This window comes from Amphibalanus amphitrite, unplaced genomic scaffold (genome assembly GCF_019059575.1).
Source record: "Amphibalanus amphitrite isolate SeventyFive unplaced genomic scaffold, NRLGWU_Aamphi_draft 000869F_arrow, whole genome shotgun sequence".
Taxonomy (NCBI): domain Eukaryota; kingdom Metazoa; phylum Arthropoda; class Thecostraca; order Balanomorpha; family Balanidae; genus Amphibalanus; species Amphibalanus amphitrite.
In genome coordinates, this window is record NW_024882363.1 from 120,646 (window position 1) to 141,484 (window position 20,839).

Sequence of the window (20,839 nt, forward strand, 5' to 3'; positions counted from 1 at the left end):
AATGGCGCCGAACATTATCTTACCAGTGTTCCCAGCTGGCAGCTGGTAGCATTCCGGCTTTCTGTTTTTAGAACCTTTGACGAGGATGCTGACCATGCTGATGCTCTGCCACGCAAGTTTGTTGTGGATGCCGCGTTGGTAACTTCCTTGTTGACTTCACCAATTGATCGCCTGTATTGCAATGGTGACATCGGCGTTTCTTCCTCCAGTTCAGTGTCTTTGCCACGGCGGTAAAGCCGCCGTTTCGCTCTCCGTTCATTGTCTGCGCGGCGCCAGTTACGCCGCCGTTTACCACCTCCATTCGGCGCTCGCTGGCGGCCCGTTCCAGCGCCGGTGCCGACTGACGGCGGCCTCCCGCCGCGCCGCCGCCGCCGCCGCGCCGCCTTTGACGACGCCCAGTATATCCTTATCAAACGGCCGGGTCGCGGCCGAGGCGGCCATAAAATTCACGAATGCCATTTATCTTTTCGTCCAATAAAGCGGGACAGCGGCACTTTGGTGTATATCATGGCGTCACTGAGCCCCGGGGGTCACTGGGAAATGGCCGCGCCTCCCGCCCGCCGCGGCCGGACGGACGGACGCCCGCATTCTCGGCAACTTGGACTGTGGGATTGTCGGTGTGTGAAAATTGCAGGAAGTGTACTGCGATAAAGATTTATATCGTTGTGACTTACAGTTGTGTCAGTACCCAGCAGAGTAAAAGTAATGTTTTCTGGGTTCTGGTGTCTGTGACAGTAGTGTCTGGGACAGCAGGTATTTCGAAACCGTCTAAGAATGATCTTCAATCACATTGCTGTTGATTATGAAAAATGCTATCGTTTTTTACCGTTTGATCTCGAAGCCTCATTGGACCATTCTCGTTTTCTATTTTTGTTTTATTTTCTAATCAATGCATCTCTCCACCCGGCAGTCTTATGGTCCGTTGATCCTTTGGATTCCGTCGGTCCTCTGGTCGCCGGCGCGCGCTGTCGGTATCGGCAGGGCGCTGTGTCCACCCGGGAGCGCTGTTTTCCCGCTGCCAGTGACCGCCGGCCGGCCGGACGGGTACGGGGCGGACGGCGCACTCAAGTGGGCCGTTCGGGCCGACCGGACACGACAGGGGCCGGCGGGAGAGCGTGCTCGGGTGGACGACACGGCCGAACGGTGCGCCGGAGCGGCGGGCCCACACCGGCCGCCGGCGCGCAGAAAGGAAGCCCAGATGGGCCGACTGTGAGCGGCCAGAAATTAGAACGTCTGACGAGTGAGCCGGCCAACCGGCTTTCAGCTCGAAGCCGCAAAATGAGAATCCTTTCAAATACACGCTCCAATATAATGCGATATTGCCAGCTGGGAAATTGGCCGCCAGAACGATATTTGATGTCGATATCCCGTTGAAAAGGTTGATTTTATCAAGTCAATTTCCCGGATGTCGTCGGTCAGACGGGGACACGCAAATCAGACGGCTCGCCGCCCGGGCCATATTACCGCTCTGGCGGCGGCATTATGCCAGCGCCGGGCACTGCGAGCGTGCAGTTCCCGCTACCGGGGCAGACTTTTGGCATATTACCGCGCCATTGATCACGGTTCGGGGCTGCGCCGGCTCTGCTCGGCGCCCCCGCGCGTGGGACGCGGCCGGCCGAGGGCCGTGGGAGCGCCGCCAGGTGCCTGTTGCAGGGATTACTCGATTGTCGGCCGCCGAGCCGCCGACCGGACCATACGACGCGGCGGTGTCCGCTGGGCAATGGATCTTCGCCGGCCGATATAGCGGTGACAGCGATGGGTCGGGCCGGCGACACGTGCCGGGACGGCGACGGCCAAATACCGAGGGTATCGAGAGCCGTGTAGTTACTGCTGTATCACAGCTTGATTCTTTGCTTGAATGCGAATGTGGTTGTTTCAAGGCTGCTCCACTCTAATAGTTTCTAATTAGAATGGGTCTTCTTGTCCTTCGGATTTTTTCATTTTAGTCAGGCGTCATCATCAGTTCTCAGTTCTGAGCTTAAAGAGCTATCCCATGACAAAGACTTTCGAGAATGCTTGCCTTGCTCACACTCAAATTTTGACAGACTTTCATCATTTTTTCTACTAGCCCCCAACTCATAAAGAGTCGCAATGCTATGACGACCTGCATTAATAGCCACAACAAAACAGGACAGTCTACGTGCCATTCAATCTCCTACGCCGGCCGCTGTAGTTTGGACAGACTTTGATCTCCATTGACCTTTGCCCATCCTCTGACGCTCAGCGCCATGGTTTCCGGTCATCCTACCGGCCCCGTACCGGTGAGGGGGCGGTGCCACGCTGCACGCGTTGCGTCAGGTCGGGACGGCGGTCCAGGGGCGCCAGTAACCCACCAGGGGGTGATACCGGCGGATTGGGACGCCTTCGGTGGCTCAAAGATCAACAGTCGATGTCTGACCTTTTCCAATTGATAAGTGAATGATGCTCCGGGAAGATGTGCTCGTTCAAATTGCATGAAAGCCACCGGGAACGATGCACTTCTGTGAACTTTTCCACGGCAAATGTTGTACAGCTAAGTCTTATGAAAGAACGACATACTGAGTTGTCAGTGGACTGGATGGGTGAACTCTGAAGTAAAGCAGCACTTTTGATGGGACGTAAAACAAACTTCTTTGGAGCGTACGTGCTTTAATTTAATTTGGCGGCTTAAATGAACTGCAAGCGTGATCTACTCCCGTCTATTGTAACTAATCACAACGATTATTAAAAAACCGTGCTGATAACATAACTTAACCCGCGCACCGACGGGGGTCTGCGCCAACTTAGTACCGACGGGGGGGGGGGGGGCGGATGACCGCCCCCCCTGAGATCTCGAGAACGAAGCAAGATAGCGACAAGCAGTAAACGGCATCGGATACGCACGGTCAAGATCTACAATTTTTACAAAGGTCATTTTCAGGTCAGGTCAAAGATGACGTCACAGGGGTCGAAAAAGTCAAAATGGCGGCGCTAAATATGGAGAGAGTTTTTCTCGAATAACTTTCGAATTAGTCAAGATAGGAACAAACTAAGGGCATCATCGTGATCCTCTCGTCAATCCGCATCGAATGATATATAAGTTGACCTCGAAAGGTCAATGTCAAAGGTTGACCTCAGGTCACGTAACCTCGAGGTCATCATGTATATCATTCGATGCGTCTTGACGAGCTGAACACAATGAGACCATCCACGCGTCTGTATCTTGTTCCTGTACGGAGTTATTGGCCAAAAACCTTTGGTGACCTTTGATGACGTCACATGACCTCACAGCTGCCCAACAGCAAAACAGACCTCAAGGTAGTGAAGGTTGATCGTATATGAAGTCATGTATGGTATATGGGGCCATTCCGACCCGTTTTAGTGGTAAAAACAGGGAGTTGATTTTTCCCCCATTGACTTATAATGGGGAGGTCGCGAAATTGACCTGACCTTAGGTCACCGATATCAAAATTCCGAGATATACAAATTGTAGCTACTAATGACCTAATAACATCCTGCGACTTTCAAAGGCCTCCGACATCTACTGTAGCTCTGGCACGGTGACAAAGTTGCAAAAAAGTGACTTGAGGTTGGGTCATTCAAAGTGACCTGGTGACCTGACCTTGAAAGGTAGGAGGTTCAAACTTGCACACCATGTGTAAAATTGATAAGGGAATAGTCATACCAAATTTCGCGGCGCTACGCGCCGCGGTTTTCCCGCTATTCGCGAAAAATCTCAGGGGGGGCGGATATCCGCCCCCCCCGTCGGTGCGCGGGTTAATTAACTGGACTGTTTTCCTTCTTGGCGCTGTTGGCAAAGACCCTGTTTTCCTACGATAAGGCAGTTAACCATTGAGTGGCAGATTAGCTGGCCTCCCAGTATTATTCTGCTGTCGAGGATTGCTGAACGATGCCCTTCAGAAGGCCAAACAGTGCTTTATGCAGATTGAACTTCACACGACGATGTGACTGACCTATGACCACTTCACAATAACAGTTGAAATAGTGAATACAATACTGTTAGTTGATGCCTGACCTTGATCTCTTCTCGACTTTTCGTATGTCGACAAAGAACATGATTAGATTTAATGATGGGAAAGCTGTTCGAGATAAACTATTCGGTCTGGAGGTGATCCTCGCCGATTCTGATTGATAGTTTTCGTTTTCAGCCGCCGTTATCTGTCTAAGATCAGCCTGATCTCTCTCCGACTGTGCCCCGTGTCACTGTTCTGACCAGCCGTGTCCGTCTGTTCCTCAGGTGATCTGCGCATTGCTGACTCGGTGGTGAGCGACCAGGGCAAGTATCGGTGTGCCGCCGAGAACAGCGAGGGCACCGTCTACTCCAAGGACTCGACCGTCTACATACGAGGTGAGCTGGGGATCCCTCAGTGGCTAGTCAGACTCAGGACACTGCCTACTCCAAGGACTCGACCGTCTACATACGAGGTAAGCTGGGGATACCTTAGTGATTAGTCAGGGCACCGTCTACTCCAAAGGACTCGACCGTCTACATACGAGGTGAGCTAGGGATACCTCAGTGATTAGTCAGGAAACTGCCTATTCCAAAGGCTCGACCACCTACATTCGTAGTGAGTTGGAGTCGGAGATCCCTAATCTCAGGGAACAGCGAGTGTTCTCCAAGGACTCAACTGTCTACATACCAGGTGAGCTGTTGATCTGAGGTGAGATAACCTATTGGGGTTTACTGTCAAGGTGAGCGAGTGGACTGAATAGAGCTAAGCTGTCGAGGCAGGTGATACTTCTATGTAAGTAGGGTTTAGGTGAGCTTGTGATTCGAGGTAAGAAGAGTCCTCGCTTCTCCGTCGATGTGGTAGAGAACAGCATTTAAGTTGGGCCGAAGTGGAGCAGCGGTCTCCTAGACCGGCTTTGTTCGCGTCTCGAGGAGGATTTCATTGGCTCAGCCAACAGCAACGCGGGGTCTTATCATGAGTAGCTCGTTTACTATGGACGTCAAACCCCTTGAGACCCCACTTTTTTGCGATAATTTTTAAATGCGTCAACTCTCGTTGACAATATTCTGGCAATGTGTGTTTCAGAACCTGCCGAAACTTTTATTACTAAGGTATTTTGACGCCAAACGATTATGAAAGGTACTTCTCATTCACTCGTAATGTTAAATTTCACGGAACGAATCTGCTGTTTGGGTAGAGGCTACGCGCTCATGGGGCGGAGCCACGTAATGACGTCAGCGCTAAGCTCCGCCCTAGCCCTCCGGCGCTCCTTGCAGCCCGGCGACCGGTCACTCGCGTCTCTCGCTCCATTCAGGCTTGATGGTGGGCGGTAGCTGGTAGCGGTAGCGGGCGCTGGTAGATGGCATTTAGAGCAGATGGCGCTGGTGGCGGGGCTCGAGTGTGGCCGAGCGCAAGCCTCTGCCCGGGCCTGAATTGACCTTAACATTACGAGTGAATGAGAAGTACCTTCCATAATCGTTTGGCGTCAAAATACCTTAGTAATAAAAGTTTCGGCAGGTTCTGAAACATGCATTGCCAGAATATTGTCAACGAAAGTTGACGCATTTAAAAATTATCGCAAAAAAGTGGGGTCTCAAGGGGTTTGACGTTCATAGTAGGTATTGGGTAATGGGTATGCCCAGGCATAGGTGATCCGCTATTGGGGAAAGATTTACTGCGTGGTAGCTACTGAAGTGTGCGGCCATCGCACCTGATATTCCTCCTCAATGCCGCTTACCGCACTGACAAGTGACTCTTATCCGTTGCAGCCTCCCAGCCTTCGCCCTCAAACACACCTTACACCAGCCGACACGCTGACACACTGTGTATGACACTCGACACTATCCCCGACCTATGCTCGCCATGTCAATGCTGCGCCCCACTCCTAGATCAAACGCTCTCCGTCGCCAGCTCCTTAGTTCCTGCCTCTCACGTCAATACTAATGTGCCACCGGATGCCGCGCCGACATCAGAGCTCTCCGCCCTGTCTTCTCGGAGCGAGACGTGACCGCAAGTTTAGCCCTGTGATGGACACCCGCTGACAGACTGGAGGCCAGTCCTTTGGTGGTGGGAGATCTTGTAATGGCTGTGGGTCGGGTAGGTCGTGTAACGGATACATTGTACTGAATGCTGGTCAAGGCGAATGAATGGAACGCGTTTTACAACGATTCTAGATTAGACCATACTGGCTCCCAATAGGGGGAAGAAGGTCGGGTCAGTGGGGAGGGGGTATTTGAGCGATGTTTCCGGCCCGACGCTCGGCGTTCAATTAGATCGGCGCGCGGCACGGGCCCGTTCTCATATACAGGCCGCCGGAGATATATTCGGAGCGCGATATGGCTGACCGGCATTACGGCACGTGCCCACGGGCGACGGACGGCGGACGGTATGGGCCGCCTCTGCGACCACCGACATCGGGCCCTGACACTGGCCTCTGAGCTCTGCAACACCGGGCCCTGACATCGGGCCCCGGTATCGACTGCTAAGACTGCAGCATCATAGTGCAGTTTGGACTTCGGACATGCATGCTGAAGGACTTTACCAGATGTGTTTTCCGCCTTGGTAGCTGCGACGGATTTAACGTGTTTTTGGCGCTCTGCACAGTGGTTTGCTGTGGAGAGACGGCTTAGAAGCGACCAGAATGTTTTGTTTGTCTCCGACATGTCACTCATTGTTAGGCTCCTCCGAGTGCGTCCCCGCTACTGCTGGCACACCGCAGGCGGTCTGTTTCGGCACCTCCAGACATCTCCCTCCAGAGAGGAAGAGGGAAGATTCTGTCCTTTCCTCTCTTTTCATCTCCGCGCCAACCCCACCTCTCTCTTCTCTCTCAGCCATCTTTTCTCGCGGCCGCCGCTCAATTTCCTTCGCCGCCCACCGGCCGCGTTCCACAGTCGTCCTATCACATTTCATGACGACTTGTCTCGTTCATCTGCTGGCGCCGCCGTCGGTGGGGCCGGTCCCGTCCCGTCTCGCCCCGGCCAGCGTTCGAAGGGTCAGGTCACAGCTGGTTCAGTTGGGATGGAGGAGTTGCCGGTGTCGTAATGCGGAGCAGGTGCGGCGGGGTGGCGAGCGTGGGGGCGGCTCAGGACGGACAGAAAGTTGCGGCGGCGCCCAGGTCTCGACTCTAGGGACTCAAGTTCATCCGACCGTTGACCGTCTTCAGTCTTCTCCGCCGCCGCCCACCACCCACCGCTTACCGCCCACCATTGCTGCCCACCGCCCTTCCAACCCACACCGCCGCCGCCGTTTCCGCCGGCCTCTCCGCTCGTACACGCTCGCCTCCTCCGCCCACCACCTCTCCCGTCACTTCAGCCACCAGCGGCCGTTACAACTTCTCTCGGCCGACCTCCTCATGACCCGTCCCAGGGGCGTCGGCCACTCACGTATGAATGGCGTCAGGTGGCGGCGGTGATGGTGACGGTTTGTACAGACGCCGGTCGCCGCCCGCGCCGACGGTCCGATGGGGCGGAGGGCGCAGTGGTGGGAGTGTAGGCCGAATGTCAGGTGTGACGGGCTTGTCTTGTCGTCTTCCTATAGGCTGTCGATCTGACCTTTTCCGGGCGTGGGAAGGGAGTCGTATTGGCGGCTGAGCACGTTCGACAGCAATGGTGAGATTTCGAAACGACAGCAATAAGTCAGTGATTTGAGTGATGTCATTTTGGTTGAAGTTACTCTTCCTGTAAACCTTTTGGTATACGCTGCAGTTGATTTGATGTTACTCTTACCTTTATCTGATCGTTGACATTCAGGTACCGGGGAACAACTCTGAACTACCCATCTCGCCATCTAACCGACCTCCGCCTGCTGTCACCTGCCTCCCCCTGACCTCTCCCCCCGACAGTTCGTGGGCTAAGTCGTCCTTCACCATTCCGCCTGGCTGTGTGACCCGACTCCATCCCCGTCTGACTGTCTGTCTGACCTGACCTGAACCAACCCCTCTCTTTGGCAGTTCGCCGGGTGAAGCCGTCGTTCACCATCCCGCCGGAGCCGATGTACGAGGTCCTGCCCGGCGAGAGCCTCAACCTGACGTGTGTCGCCGTGGGGTCGCCAATGCCGCACATCCGCTGGAGGAAGGTGAGATCGCCGCACGCAGAGAGGGGAAGAATGGGAGGCTGATTTACGCCTGATAAAACTCTTTGTATCGTACTTCGTAGACAGTATTCGCTATCAGTGCTGTGACCTAGCAGCCGATGCTGATGCTTACTTTTTATCTGACCCTAATTTCTGAGATTTGCGCACAGCTTGCTGATCGATAGCTCTAGATTACCCCCCGGTGACTTGACATCTGATCTACTGTGTGATCTTAGGCCAGGACCGAACTTGACTGCCTTTTACCTAACCCATTTTAGCCGACCCCGCGACCCTCGACCCTCTGACCGTCGTTCCGTGCCGCAGGAGCCGGGCAGCGAGCCGTCACCCAAGGAGAACGCGCCCATCGGCCGGGCCTTCCTGGTGCTCAACAACATCAGGGAGTCTATGAACTACACGTGTCTGGCGACCAGCGAACTGGGCACCGTCACCTCCCACACCCAGGTCAAGGTGCAAGGTCAGTACCCGTGCTGGGCGAGAGGTTACCCAGGCTGAGGTCAGAGGTCAAGTCAGACCGATGTACGAGGCTACTCCAGAGTCAAGCGCGGGAGGCTATCCCTGGCAACGATCATAGGTCAAACCAGGTAGAGGTCAGTTGGCTGTGCTGCTGACTGACTGGTCTGTTAACCCGCGCGGGGCTGGGGTCTCCAGCCGAACGCGCGGGGCTGGGGGGGGGGGGGGTAAATTTTACCCCCCTGTTATCTCCCGAACTAATGGTCCGATTTGGAAAATTCAAACGCCAATCGAAAGCTCTCGTCACGAACTACTAAAAACATGTACTTAATTTAAAGTTTGAGGTCAAGGTCAAGGTCAGGTCAAGGGTACAATTTGCAAGTTTCTACAGTATCGGCCTTGCACCGTAGTTGCCGAAGAATGGAGTCATGGACTGAGACTGATCGCCCAAAACGTGTTCTTAGGCTACCAAGACAATATTCGTTGCATACAATATCATTCAGAGGTCAAGGTCAAGGTCAGGTCAGGTCAGGTCACCAAAAAACAAAATATAGAAAAGGGCATGTGCGACACATGTTTTATGGGTCATTTTACTCATAGAATTCAATAGGCACACTGAATAAGTGATATGGACCACCTCTGGATGAATTTCAGGTCGAGGTCAGGTCAAGGTCAGGTCAAGTGAGGTCAAATTTTGAAGTTGGTTGTTAAGGCCTAAAAAGGTGTCTATCTGATGCAGTTTTTCACGGCGAATCGAATGGTGCTATTTTTGTTTCCGTACGAGGTCTAGAACTTCCAAAAAAGTCATTTTTCAAAAATTTTGTGTGTCGTGACGTCATAAAATTTTGAATAACTCCCACATTTTTGAACCGATTCTTCTAAAATTTGGTATGTAGGTGCACATAGACCACTTCTCTGACATATATTCCGGTTTTTTCGATAGACTCAAAATTTTGGATTTCATAATGATTTTCCCAAAAAAGTCAGTTTTTTGAAAAATTTAGGCCAAAATCCAAAATTTAAAAAAAACCGAGATAGCCATTTGATAGACAAAGTAAAATTACGTATAACCTTTTTTGTTACGTCTTGATTCCTTTAAAAATGAAGATGTTAGCGGCGTTTGAACTTTTGCCGTTTTTGAGGCGAAAATGGCGAACATGACGTCACTAAAACGTCAATTTCTCAAAAATTTTCCGACGGATTTCGCTCAAATTTTCAGGAAACGTGTCAAATTGATGTCAGAAAAGGTACTGAATGTTTGGCGGCGCTGCGCGCCGCCGTTTTTGAGATATCGCAAAAATTCGCGAGGGGGGGTAAAATTTACCCCCCCCAGCCCCGCGCGGGTTAAAATACACGTGGGTTCGAGTTTATCTGTCGGAGACAAGGATAGCTCAGTACTTGTTTCTTGGTCATGTCCCGAGACATAAAAGACATAAGGTCACGGCTTTGGCAAAACTAGCTCGGAATAAGCCGTACGCTACCTGTGGCGCTTAAGTAGCGAACAGTCTGTCTCTGTGTGTATTTGGGGAAGACGCTTTTGCAACACGTGGCTGTGGCTTCAGTGCCGTTGTCTCATTGATGTTATCTCCACAGAAGCAGCCGTAAGCTAAAACGAGCGTCAGCAGTCACCTATCCTGCGTTGACTGCCTAGGCGCCCCAATCACTTACGTGTTGTATTCTTCTCCGCGTCTCTCGTGCCTTCAGTTCTCTCGTATGCTGTTTGTCCGACAAGCTGTCAGCATCCTGGGCAGCCTCGCTGAGCCGCCGGCCGAACTGCTAGCTAATTATAAATCCAGCTCGGCGGCACCAGGCGCGTGTAAAAAGCTGCCCGGTCGGCACGACACGCGTATCGATTGGTCCCTGGCACGCAACTGTGACTGTCCAGCGCCGCCGGTCGGTCAGCCGGACGGCCGAGTCCGCGACGCTCAGAAATTACCTCCGGGAGGCCTTACGTGCGGCGCAAGTTTGGATAGGTTTCGCAGGTAATTTAGCATGGAAGGTTGGATTAATTAGGTGATTGGTTTGCGGTATGCTGATTCAAAGGGTTCCGCGAAGATAGCCTACAAATGCGGAGGTTGATGAATCAAAGCCGGCGGACGGAAAACAAATTACGATAACGAAGTTTTCCTTTGGCTGGAGGAGCGTCCATCTTGGGGGACCGGACGCGCGGAGTTGTTTTGATATCGTAAAGTCTGATAGTCGGCCGGCGTCCCGACGGAGGTGACGGCCGGCCGACCGGACGACTCCGACCTACACGGCGCGGCGGGTCACGCGACCGTGTCGGCACGACTCCGACCTGTCGTATCGGGCCGGGGCCGGCCGGACAGACGGCGGCGCCGAACGGAACGGAGCCTCCTCTGCGGGTGGAACACCGGCGCGGATTTATACAGAGGGATACCGTCACAGCCTCTGTACTACTCGACACAGCGACTGTGTGTTTTCTCTCAAAGTGTCGGGTCGATGTCGGAGCACGACGGCCGTCTATCCATTTCATCTCCCGATGGACCTGCTCGCGTGAGAGGGAGCCAGCAGGGAGGGCTACGAGCCGGCACGGACGGCTTTTTTCAGCGGCCCGATGGGGCCGGGCCTATCGCGCCTAATGATCGAGGCGCGGCGGTACTGATGCTGCTGATGGTGAATGATGATAATAATGACGGTAACGGTGTTGATGAGATTGATGTTGCAGTTTGACCGAGTTTGTTTCCACTGACGATGTTTTGGCATCCGCAAATGCACAACAATTCGCTGATGTATCGCGTAAAGCAGCGCATGCTATGCCTGGAACCGTCGCGGTCTTACTAGACACATACCAACACGTTGGAAACTACCGTTCGCCCGCCCGTGGAGCTGCCATCCGTCCGTCCATCCGCCCATCAAGCTGGCGTCTCACCGACTGGAGACAAGTGTCGTCTGCCGCCGAGCTCCAGTGTGTTATCCCGCTCCAGTGACGCATTTCCGACTAATCACATGCCACATTTCACAGCCATTCCGCTTACGCGGCTTATGGCGAATACATTTCACAGTCATTCCGCTTAGGGAGATCACAGTGAGGTCGTGTAATTCTCGCGGTGTGCGGCATTGAAGCAATTCGCTCGATGGGTAACATTACATAGCAGGATACAGGTGATGAGAGGCATTTAGGAAGAAAGTGGTACTGCTGAAGATTGTTTCAGGTATGAAAGGGCCGGCGATGGGATTCCTGCTATTTTAATTGTTCATATAATCGACGTTTTCACCGTCACCGCAACCGCAACCGCAACCGTCACCGCCATCGTCGCGCCAGTCGTTTCGGTGCCGGTTCTTTGCTGACTTTGTCACGGCCTGGCGCCGTCGCCGCTGTAAGACGTCGCTCCGCCATTTCTCAGCGGGCAAAAATGGTGCCGCGGCCGCCGAGTTCCAGCTCTGTTGACAGCCGCACCGCGGGAGGCCGGTACGGCAACGGTGGCGGCGGCGGGCTGTGGTGTTGGCGTTGATAGCGGTAATGGCGATGGAAGGTAGTGCCTGGTGGTGGTAGGGAGGTAGAACAAGCAGTCTTGGATGCAGAACGACTCTTCCTCAGCCTTTCCAATCCGCCTACCTTGCATGTTGCGTGGGATCCCTTCGGCAAAGTTGAGATGATGTTTCAAAGGGTAAACGAGTTGCAAGATTTTCCTGGTTGTTGTGGCCTAGTGGGACGCTTTGGTGGTGAGCGTGAGTCTGTGATGTTTCCGTGACTAGAGTAAGATGCTTTGCTCCCGGGTAAACATCCGACTTTGGTGAGTGTCCCTTGAAGCCCCCGTGGTCGGTGGGAGGTGGTAGAGTCAGTGATGCCGTGTAGCGAACTTTCTGGTACGGGACCGGAAATACGCCTTACGTTCCCCGGCCGGTGGCTGTGACGGGGACAGGCGGGTGGCGGACGGCAGGTCCCCACTGCCCGTCCGACGGGCGACGGCTCGCAGCGCTCGGCTGTCACGGACACTCGCTCAGGCTCAGCCTCTGCGCCGCCACGGGCCCGGCGCATTGCATATGCAGAGCCATTCACAGAATCAGCCGCCGCCATGAGTCATTCTTTGGCGACGGCTCAGCCGAGTTGATGCTCGGTGCGGCGCGGCTGTGTGTGGTTAATGCAGGAAGTTTGGTGCGGCGTGTGCCGCTGGGAGGGCGCTGTCTGCCGCCGGGGGGTCCCCGCTCAGTCAGTTCAGACGGGACCGGCGCGCTTTGAGACGCCTCCCGGTGAGAGGCCGAGCTTGGAGAACCTATCGACCGAACGCGACAAGGAGCCGCCGGCAAATGTAACCAGCCGACCGACCGCCTCTCTCGCCGGCTCCGGTTCCAAGGCTAATTAACAGTTTGGCTGTATTTTGGGCCGCCGACTCGGCCTGGCGTGCCCGGTTGTCATAGAAACCGAACGGCACAGAAGGGCACTCCGGTGTCCTGTGCGCCGGAGACGGGTTGAGTCGGCGTCTTGTCAAATGTCCGCACTTAATTTTTTTCATTAGTAATAATTAGGTTCGTTTGCGGGGGACTGGCGAAAATTGACGTAGGCGTCTGCTCTTAGACGGGCTCTAAGTGATTTCAATGTGTACTACCTGTTTTCATCCACGCAAATAAGCCATTTGTCCTGTCACCTTTGAGCTGCTCTCTGACATTTCGAAGCAGGAACGTGCTCCGGATCTTGTGTGATTCCGCTATTGCAAGGTTTCTGATTGTCTCCGTCGCCGATTCTTGAACGGAGTGGCGTCTTTATGGCGTTGTTACTTATTTCGCTGGTCTGATGCAATACCCGCCCCATCTCTCAGATCGGTCAATCGGCCAAGGGATGACGTCCGCTCCGTCTCCTTTCGATGTTTGCTCATCGACGGGGAGGGGGAGGTCGCTTTTGTTCATCGTGCTTATCGAGACGAGAAACGTGAGGATATCCTTGTTTGACTCTCACTTTTTTGGCTGTCTGCTAGTTGACCCTTTCATTCAGTTGTTATCGTTGTTCGTCTCCTGAAATCTTGTTTTGCAGTTATCCGCGACTTTCCCTTTCTGCTGTTCATCAACTTCTCTGCTAATCTCTCCCGGATCTACGCGTTGCCACTGCCGACTTAATATAGCCTCCGTCATCTCGACCTGACCTGTCGGCCCCGCGAGCCCCGGCGCTCTCCGCTAACTCAGCTAACTGTTCGCTGCCTGTCGTCCAACCGTCGGGGAACGCCTAACGATAACCAAGTAGCTGACTAATCAGTTTAGATAGTCACCATGATTAATACAAATGTCTGGGGCGGCTAACGCGATTCTCCCAGCGCTAATGCGGTATTAATGATGTCGGCCCGCCCCCGGAGGCGGCGCGGCGGGTGAGGACGTTCCTCCCACGTCCTCAGGGAGGGGAGGACAGGTGTGCGCGGGGACCGGCCCGCGACGATCGTTTGATCTGGCTCGGATGGTAATTGCGCCGCTGCTCGCTCGGTAGATCGCGTAGTATGGCGTGGGAGTGGTGTGTAAAGAGACGTCCATGCTTCACGGCGAAACGTACAGTGGGTCTTTCGGAGCGTTTGGTATTCTAGAAGCGGTCTTTGGGTGTCATTGCGGGGGCGAGGCTGGACGCTGGACGGTGTTTGCCGGAGGGGAGGGCTGGCTGTTCTGAAGGTCACCCACGTCGGCACCGTATGATCGTTCAGCGGGGGCGGCGACGCGGCGGCGTGGGTGGTGTGTACGTCGCGCGGCTCGTCCGGTGGCCGTCACCATTGATCTACCAATGGTGACGGTGACGGTGACTGGTCACGCACTGACCGCTTGGCCCCCTCCCCTCCCTTCCTCGGTCCTTCCTGACTCCTTCACCCTGGGCTGGAGGACAGTTCCATCCATATGTGTCAGTTGTTGGGGCCGCCCGCGACTGCTTTCCTCAGAGTAGTCTGGCTGGTTGCATCAGGAGTTGCATCATGCCATCGCATCAGCCAGACATCAGCGATTATAGTTTATTGGATTTCGTTGTAGGTCGTGACAATCGCATGTCGCCATTCAATGTTGAGTTTGATTTCCAGAGCGTACTTGTTGCATCACAACAGTTTTTTTTGTCACCTTGCTGCTGCTGCGCTGTGAAACTACGTGTCTCATTAACCGGGTCCCTGTTTCCGCCATCAACACTGGCGGAGCTCCGCGTGCTACCTGACCCAGGAATGACGCCGTCAGGTCACGCTGTCGCGCGCAGGCTCATATGCACAGCGGTCTACTTGTGACGGATTAACCGCCGTCACGCGATCAAGAGCGGTCACGGTGACGGCGCAGACACGTGAGAGACCGGCGCGGAGTATTTCGGGCGTCCATGAGCGCGCCTTGTTAGACGGCTCCCACGACTCCTGGTACGCACCTGGGCAGGTGAATGAGGAGGATAAATTGGGCCCGGGCCGAAGGTTGGGTGGAGTAGGTATTGATGGTTGGGCGGTGGGCAGGGCTGCCGAGTCAACAAGTGAAGGTCAGATGGAGGGAGGAGGAACGGAACACCGGTGAATGACCGTGAGGCGCTGTTGTGGACGGCCAGGACTGTGTGGGGCTATATTTACCTGCCTGTGGTGTGCTTGGCAACAATAGCGGTGCTTGTAAAGGAGGGACGTGTCGTCACATCCGGCTGTTGTGGTCGGCAGACGACAGTTCGATATGCGGGGACTGCCGCCTTCTTTCATTGGTTATGCATGGGGGTTCGCCCACAAGTGACGGCACACAAGCACAAGTAAACGATACAATGAGGTTACGAAGACATTTGACCTCATAGGTTCTTTCCAGCCTCCATCGCCGCTACCTGTTCCGCTTTGTGCCCCTGTCGGAGACAGCGAGCGGGGTCGATAGGGCCCGTCTGACGAGCCGCGCGGCCCGTCCGCAGTCCGACGGTCGGTCCCGGTTTATCCTGTCACGTGCCGCCGTGAGCCGCGATGGACTCAGCCGAGGGCCGCCACAGGGCTATCCCAGAGCCGCCACAGAGCCAGCTGTGAGCTGTGGTAGAGCCAGTCGTGAGCTGTGACAAAGACAGTGGTGAGCCACTACAGAGCCAGCCGGGAGCAGCGGCAGAGCCACTCGTGAGTTACGGCAGATAGCCGTGAGCTGTGGCGAAACAGAGCCAACCGAAAGCCGACACAGACCTAGCCGTGAGCCGGAGGCCCGGAACCGTCTCTGAAGGCCCGGAACCGTCTCCGTAGACCGGGAACTGACGGCCGCAGGGTCCGGCCGGCGCTCTCCCTGACACCGGGCGTCCAGCGGCGGCCGGCGGCCCGAGTCGTTTATCCCGGCCGGCTGACTGTCCCCGGACGACCGGCGCGTGACCGGCGTACAGTCACAGGTCACGTGACAGGGGTACGGCCGAGAGGTCACCAGGGACGGAGGGCCGCTGGGCCCCGCGGCGGGGACTGTTGCGCCGCAGTCGGCTGGTGCGTGAGGATTGATTGTTGATGATTGATTTGATGGGGATGGGTATTGACGAACGAGTGATCCAATCGGGGAGGAGTTCTTAGATTGTTGACGTTGATGGTTACAAGGCGGCCATGTTGACCAGAAATGGATTTGAAGAAGAATTCCCGTTCTTTCGGCCTCGTTGAATATTCATGGCGGTATGTTGTCGAACCATAGTAAAGTTGCACAGAATCAGAAAGTGATAGTCGGTACAAATTCCTATCCGTGGTGCTCGAAAGTCGATACTATCCCGATTGGTTATAAGTGTGGTTGGATTACCAACAGTGACGTAACGATCCATGACTTTTCCATCTAAACTAGGAATAGGAACGCAATCGCGTGAGTTCTGCCTGTTGCTGTAAGCCGGTATTTGTGAGCCAAAGATACACTTGTCTGATGTTGCAGTTGACTCGGTTGGCATGCCTACCACCTATACAAAACATTATTTCACGTCATCGCCACTTAACAAACTAATTGATCGCTTCCTACGGCGCACATTGCACTTTCATGTCTGTTTGGTATTTGAGCCGGGCGGGAGCGGTACCTGCCCCGTGATTATTGGGCCGTCGGTTCTATTTGGCGCCGCGCCGAGAGCTATTCTGGTCCGCCGGCCATCGATGGCTCTGTGGCGTGGACACCAAACATAGTGTCGCGCTCGACACGTACTGCGCAGGACGGACGGTCAGGTGCCGCGAGCGGGGGTGGCCGTGACGTCACCAGGGATGCGGAGCCGTGGAAATTTCAGACGGCTCCGGCTCCGGCTCCGGCTCCGGAGAAAAAAATCGGCTCCGGCTCCGGCTCCGGCTCCGGGTGAAATGTTGTGGCGGCTCCGGCTCCGGCTCCGGCTCCGAGTAAAATGGTCCGGCTCCGGCGGCTCCGGCTCCGACTCAGTACATCCTCTATGCAATCAATTAAATACGGGTGGAAGAAAAATTGGATTGGTTATACGCGTTACTCTTTGCCATGACCGGCTCACCGCGTCCTCGCGCAAACGCACCTCGGAGAGAACTGGCAGAACAAAGGACTAGGAAGCGATGGCATTAGAAACGCAGTCGCCGCGAATTGGAGTTCACTGAGCCATCGTAAGCTGACACCAGTCTCGGCTGCATTGGGGGGTGGGAGTGGGGGGGTTGGGGGTTGGGGGTTGGGGGTGGGGGGAGGGGAAGAGACGGTGCTGGGAGTCGCAGTCCACTGCACTGGCTTGAAAACAATGGCCGTCACTTGATGACCGGTCCTCATGTTCTGGGGATGCAGTAGACGTGGGGGGGGGGGGGGAGGAGCAGACAAGAAGTTGATTGCGTACAGTGGGATACTGGGGATATTCGGCTTTTTTCATTCAGTTGATGGCCCATGACGTAAGTAAAGTACCATATGTTTTACTGCCTTGTACTGTCAAACCGAGCTAGGTCAATTATTTTTTTTTCCTCTTCAAAAAATAAAAAGGAGCCGGAGTCGCCCCCTTTTTTGGCGGCTCCGGCTCCGGCTCCGGCTCCGGGCTATATTGTTTCACGGCTCCGGCTCCGGCTCCGGCTCCGGGCAAAATATGCCGGCTCCGGCGGCTCCGGCTCCGACTCCGGCTCCGGCTCCGCATCCCTGGACGTCACACCAGAAACACACCCCCGCAAACCGGCCGGGGTCACGCGACAGGCGGCGCTGAATGGGAGTGGAGGGGGGGGGGGCGGTACCGGCCGGCGCCGGCGGCTGTGACGCCGTGACATGAACGACGGCGACGACTCCGCGCTGGGTCGAACGAGGTTCATGGGAGGGATAGTCGAGGAATTGAAAGGGTGTAGGAATGCCGATCCTTGGAGTGGCAATAATATCAACAATGAAGTGTCATATTTAGACGAATTTTGGACGGATTCAAAACACTACATAGTGCATCATACAATAAAACTGCTATACAGGTCTGCTCTGATCGGGATACATTTATCGCTGTTTGGTTGAGAATCAGATGATATCGCTGATGAGGCTAAACCCGGTCTTATTTGGATCTCTCACACACATTTTTTTGTCATGTTATGCCACTCTGCATTCTAGACGTTTGCCCGCCTGGGGCCCCATGGTCGTTTACTCTTCTGGCCGTCTACCCGTGGATCGCCATTACAAGCGTGACATCTCCGTGTGTCATCACATCACCACCTAACTCTGTGTCGTCGTTGTTTCGGCAGCGATGCCGCGTCCGCCGACCAACCTGCGGGTGTCGGACGTCACCTCCGAGTCTGTTCGTCTGACGTGGTCCTACGACCTGGACCAGGAGACCATCCAGTACTACGTGATCCAGTACAACCAGAAACACGGCATCCAACAGGTAAGTGCGTCGTACGACCTGGACCAGGAGACCATCCAGTACTACGTGATCCAGTACAACCAGAAGCACGGCATCCAACAGGTACCCAGCGCGGCGCGGCGGGGCACGAGCGTGTCATTGTGGAAGGGATCAGGATAGGCCGTGACCAGAGGGACATTGGTGATGGAGTTGTGTGGTTGTGATACAGAATACAGCATTGCGGGGTTTGAGCTAGCTGCCTTGAATGATCTTATCTACTCAGTCTGTATAGTGATTTGCGGTGCAGAAGTTTCTATGTCCTTCCTCGTCAACTCGTCCCTGTGTGGTTTTCAGCTGTTACTGATACTGAACAGCTCTTTGACCCTGTACCGCTGTCCACAGGAGGAGATCAGTGGAGTGATCACGCTGTTTTACGTGGTGCCCAACCTCGCTCCGTATACCGAGTACGAGTTCCGAGTGATCGCCGTCAATAACATCGGGCGCGGTCAGCCCAGCGTGCCCGTCCAGGTCACCACCGGACCCACAGGTGAGCCGACCGGTCACAGGCGGGTCATAGAGGTCATGGAAGGGCGGTGGGGTCAACGCTGAGTGACGAAATTGGTCATAATTAAAATAGAAAACTTTGCTGGAAAATATTGCTGGAATCCTAAAACATTTGTCAAATCGTACGATTACGCACATTTTTATACTAGGTTAACGTTATTGCTTAACCCTCGCCCGTAAACGGCGATCTGCCACCTTCGCCCATGCAGGGGGGGGGGGGGGTTGGTGCGACCCCCCCCTTGGCGTTTGAAAACGGAGCGTCGTAGAGCTTAGCGGAAAAGACCAACGGATTGCTCTCGCCGAGATCTCGCGATTGGTGGTATATTTTTTGGTCCTAGGTCAACATTTGACCTACTTATGACCGGTCAAAGGTCAAATTTTCGGAAACAATAGACTTTTTCAACTTTCCGCGGCGATTGCGGCAAAACGGTCGGAGATATCGACTTGAAACCTTCACTATCGTGTTCCTTGATCAATTCTCTATCGTTTGGTATGTATTTCGTTTCCCTAGCTCTAAAAATGGCGCGTTGGGAGCGCCGGAAGTCGGCAAGGTCACAGTCGGCGGCAGAAATTCGAAAAATCAAAATTTAAATTTTTGAAATCTGATTGTATTTTTGGATTTGGGAGGTCCATTTGCTCCCTATAGAAGCTAATATTGCTGAATATTCCCATTGAGGTGACAAGAATTAGCAAAATAGTGGTTCGGGCGTTTTTCAAAAATAGTACCGGACGCTGTTCCTCTTGTGACGTCATAGCTCCGTGACCTGACCTGACCCGGTCAGGTTTCTTATACCATATAATAGCCAATACTTGCCCCAACATGCATGGGAAGTTTCATCACGATCCATCAACCGATGTTCGTACCACCGGCAGGAAACCTCGGGCGTTGGCACTCAGTTTGTGAAAATCCGACCGGAGGCTGTTCCCTTTGTGACGTCATAACTCCGTGACCTGACATGACCCGGTCTAATTTTTTTTTATCAAAAGATGCGCAAGGTTTGCCCCATAAGGTACCCAAAATTTGGCGGCGCTGCGCGCCGCCGTTTTTGCACTATTTCCGAAAAACCTCAGGGGGGGGGGGGGGTTGCACCAACCCCCCCCCTACATGGGCGAGGGTTAATTCGTATATTTGATAGATACACGAGCCCAGGCATAGTTCATTGCAGAGTTATTAGCCAATTTGTAAACTCGCATCCTGGGAATCTGTGTGATGTGTCGCCGAGTGGTCTGTGTGGCTGCATCGTCTTTATCCGTCATCTGATCATTGCTGTCAACAGTTCCTCCCGGCGCGACGGTCGTTCTCGTGAGACAGGTCGATGTGCCCTCTGACTTCATTACCCCCCCCCCCACCCGTAATGCACCGCAGCGCTGTATAATGTGTCAGTCGGGCAGTACGTCCCCTGTGTCCTGTGTATGTATGTATCCTGTCCTCCGGTGACGGTCCCAGCTGTGTTGTGACGCCGCAGAGGGGACGGAGACGCGCGCTGTTAGCGCGGTGCGCCACTCGCTGATGGCTGCGTACCGCCGCTCCCCGAGGCGCGGTCCCATTACACCTCCCCCAGTGCCGTCTCCCGGTGTCTCCCTCCCTCCGTCTCCGTCTCTGGAGACTGGTGACGTCTGAGAGGCGCGTCCCGCGGGGGGACAGGTCGCTGCCTGGTCCCACCGTGTCTCTGACCGTCCCCACCGCCCGCCCAATACTGATGTGTTATTCATGTGCTGAGCGCGACAGGCTTTTAACCGTCGCCGCGGCGACCGCCCCGCGACCTGTCGTGGTCCTCCTCCCCTCACACTTTGTCTCCTCCTCTCGCTCACTCGTCTGCTCTGTCCCGTGCGCGGCGGACACAGTCGGACGTGGATCGGCCCGTAAGTGGATCGTCGGTGTTGTCTTACACGTGCGAATGGCACCATCTGCTCCTATTTGGTTGTTTCGATGTTAGCTCGTATGCTCGCTGCTTATTTGTTTCGTTATGACTTGTAGAAGCCCCACGCATTTTTTTCGATTCATTTGATTGATTTCACTCTGTCAATTATTTAGCTATTATTTCACCTTTAGTTTCGACGTATGCATTATTGCGAAGCAACGCCACATTTTCAGTATTTTTGCCTTCATTCGATGCCCTAATAGCTCTCA

General features: G+C 54.4%; 1 protein-coding gene across 8 annotated transcripts in view; it reads left to right on the forward strand.

Annotated features, from left to right (window-relative positions):
• Positions 1–20,839, forward strand: part of LOC122367418 (tyrosine-protein phosphatase Lar-like) — a 135,234-nt gene that overhangs the window by 81,626 nt on the left and 32,769 nt on the right. For 5 of the 8 annotated variants that reach the window (XR_006254054.1, XM_043340463.1, XM_043340464.1 and 2 more), the window contains 6 exons: positions 4,217–4,327; positions 7,879–8,003; positions 8,325–8,475; positions 18,047–18,186; positions 18,547–18,691; positions 20,554–20,571. Coding sequence is in view for 6 of the 8 variants with exons in the window: in XM_043340463.1 (XP_043196398.1) it covers positions 4,217–4,327; positions 7,879–8,003; positions 8,325–8,475; positions 18,047–18,186; positions 18,547–18,691; positions 20,554–20,571 (690 nt within the window). In the remaining 2 variants the exon portion in view is untranslated. The remainder of the gene's footprint in view (positions 1–4,216; positions 4,328–7,878; positions 8,004–8,324; positions 8,476–18,046; positions 18,187–18,546; positions 18,692–20,553; positions 20,572–20,839) is intronic. The other 3 variants (XR_006254055.1, XM_043340466.1, XM_043340465.1) reach the window with 1 other exon arrangement.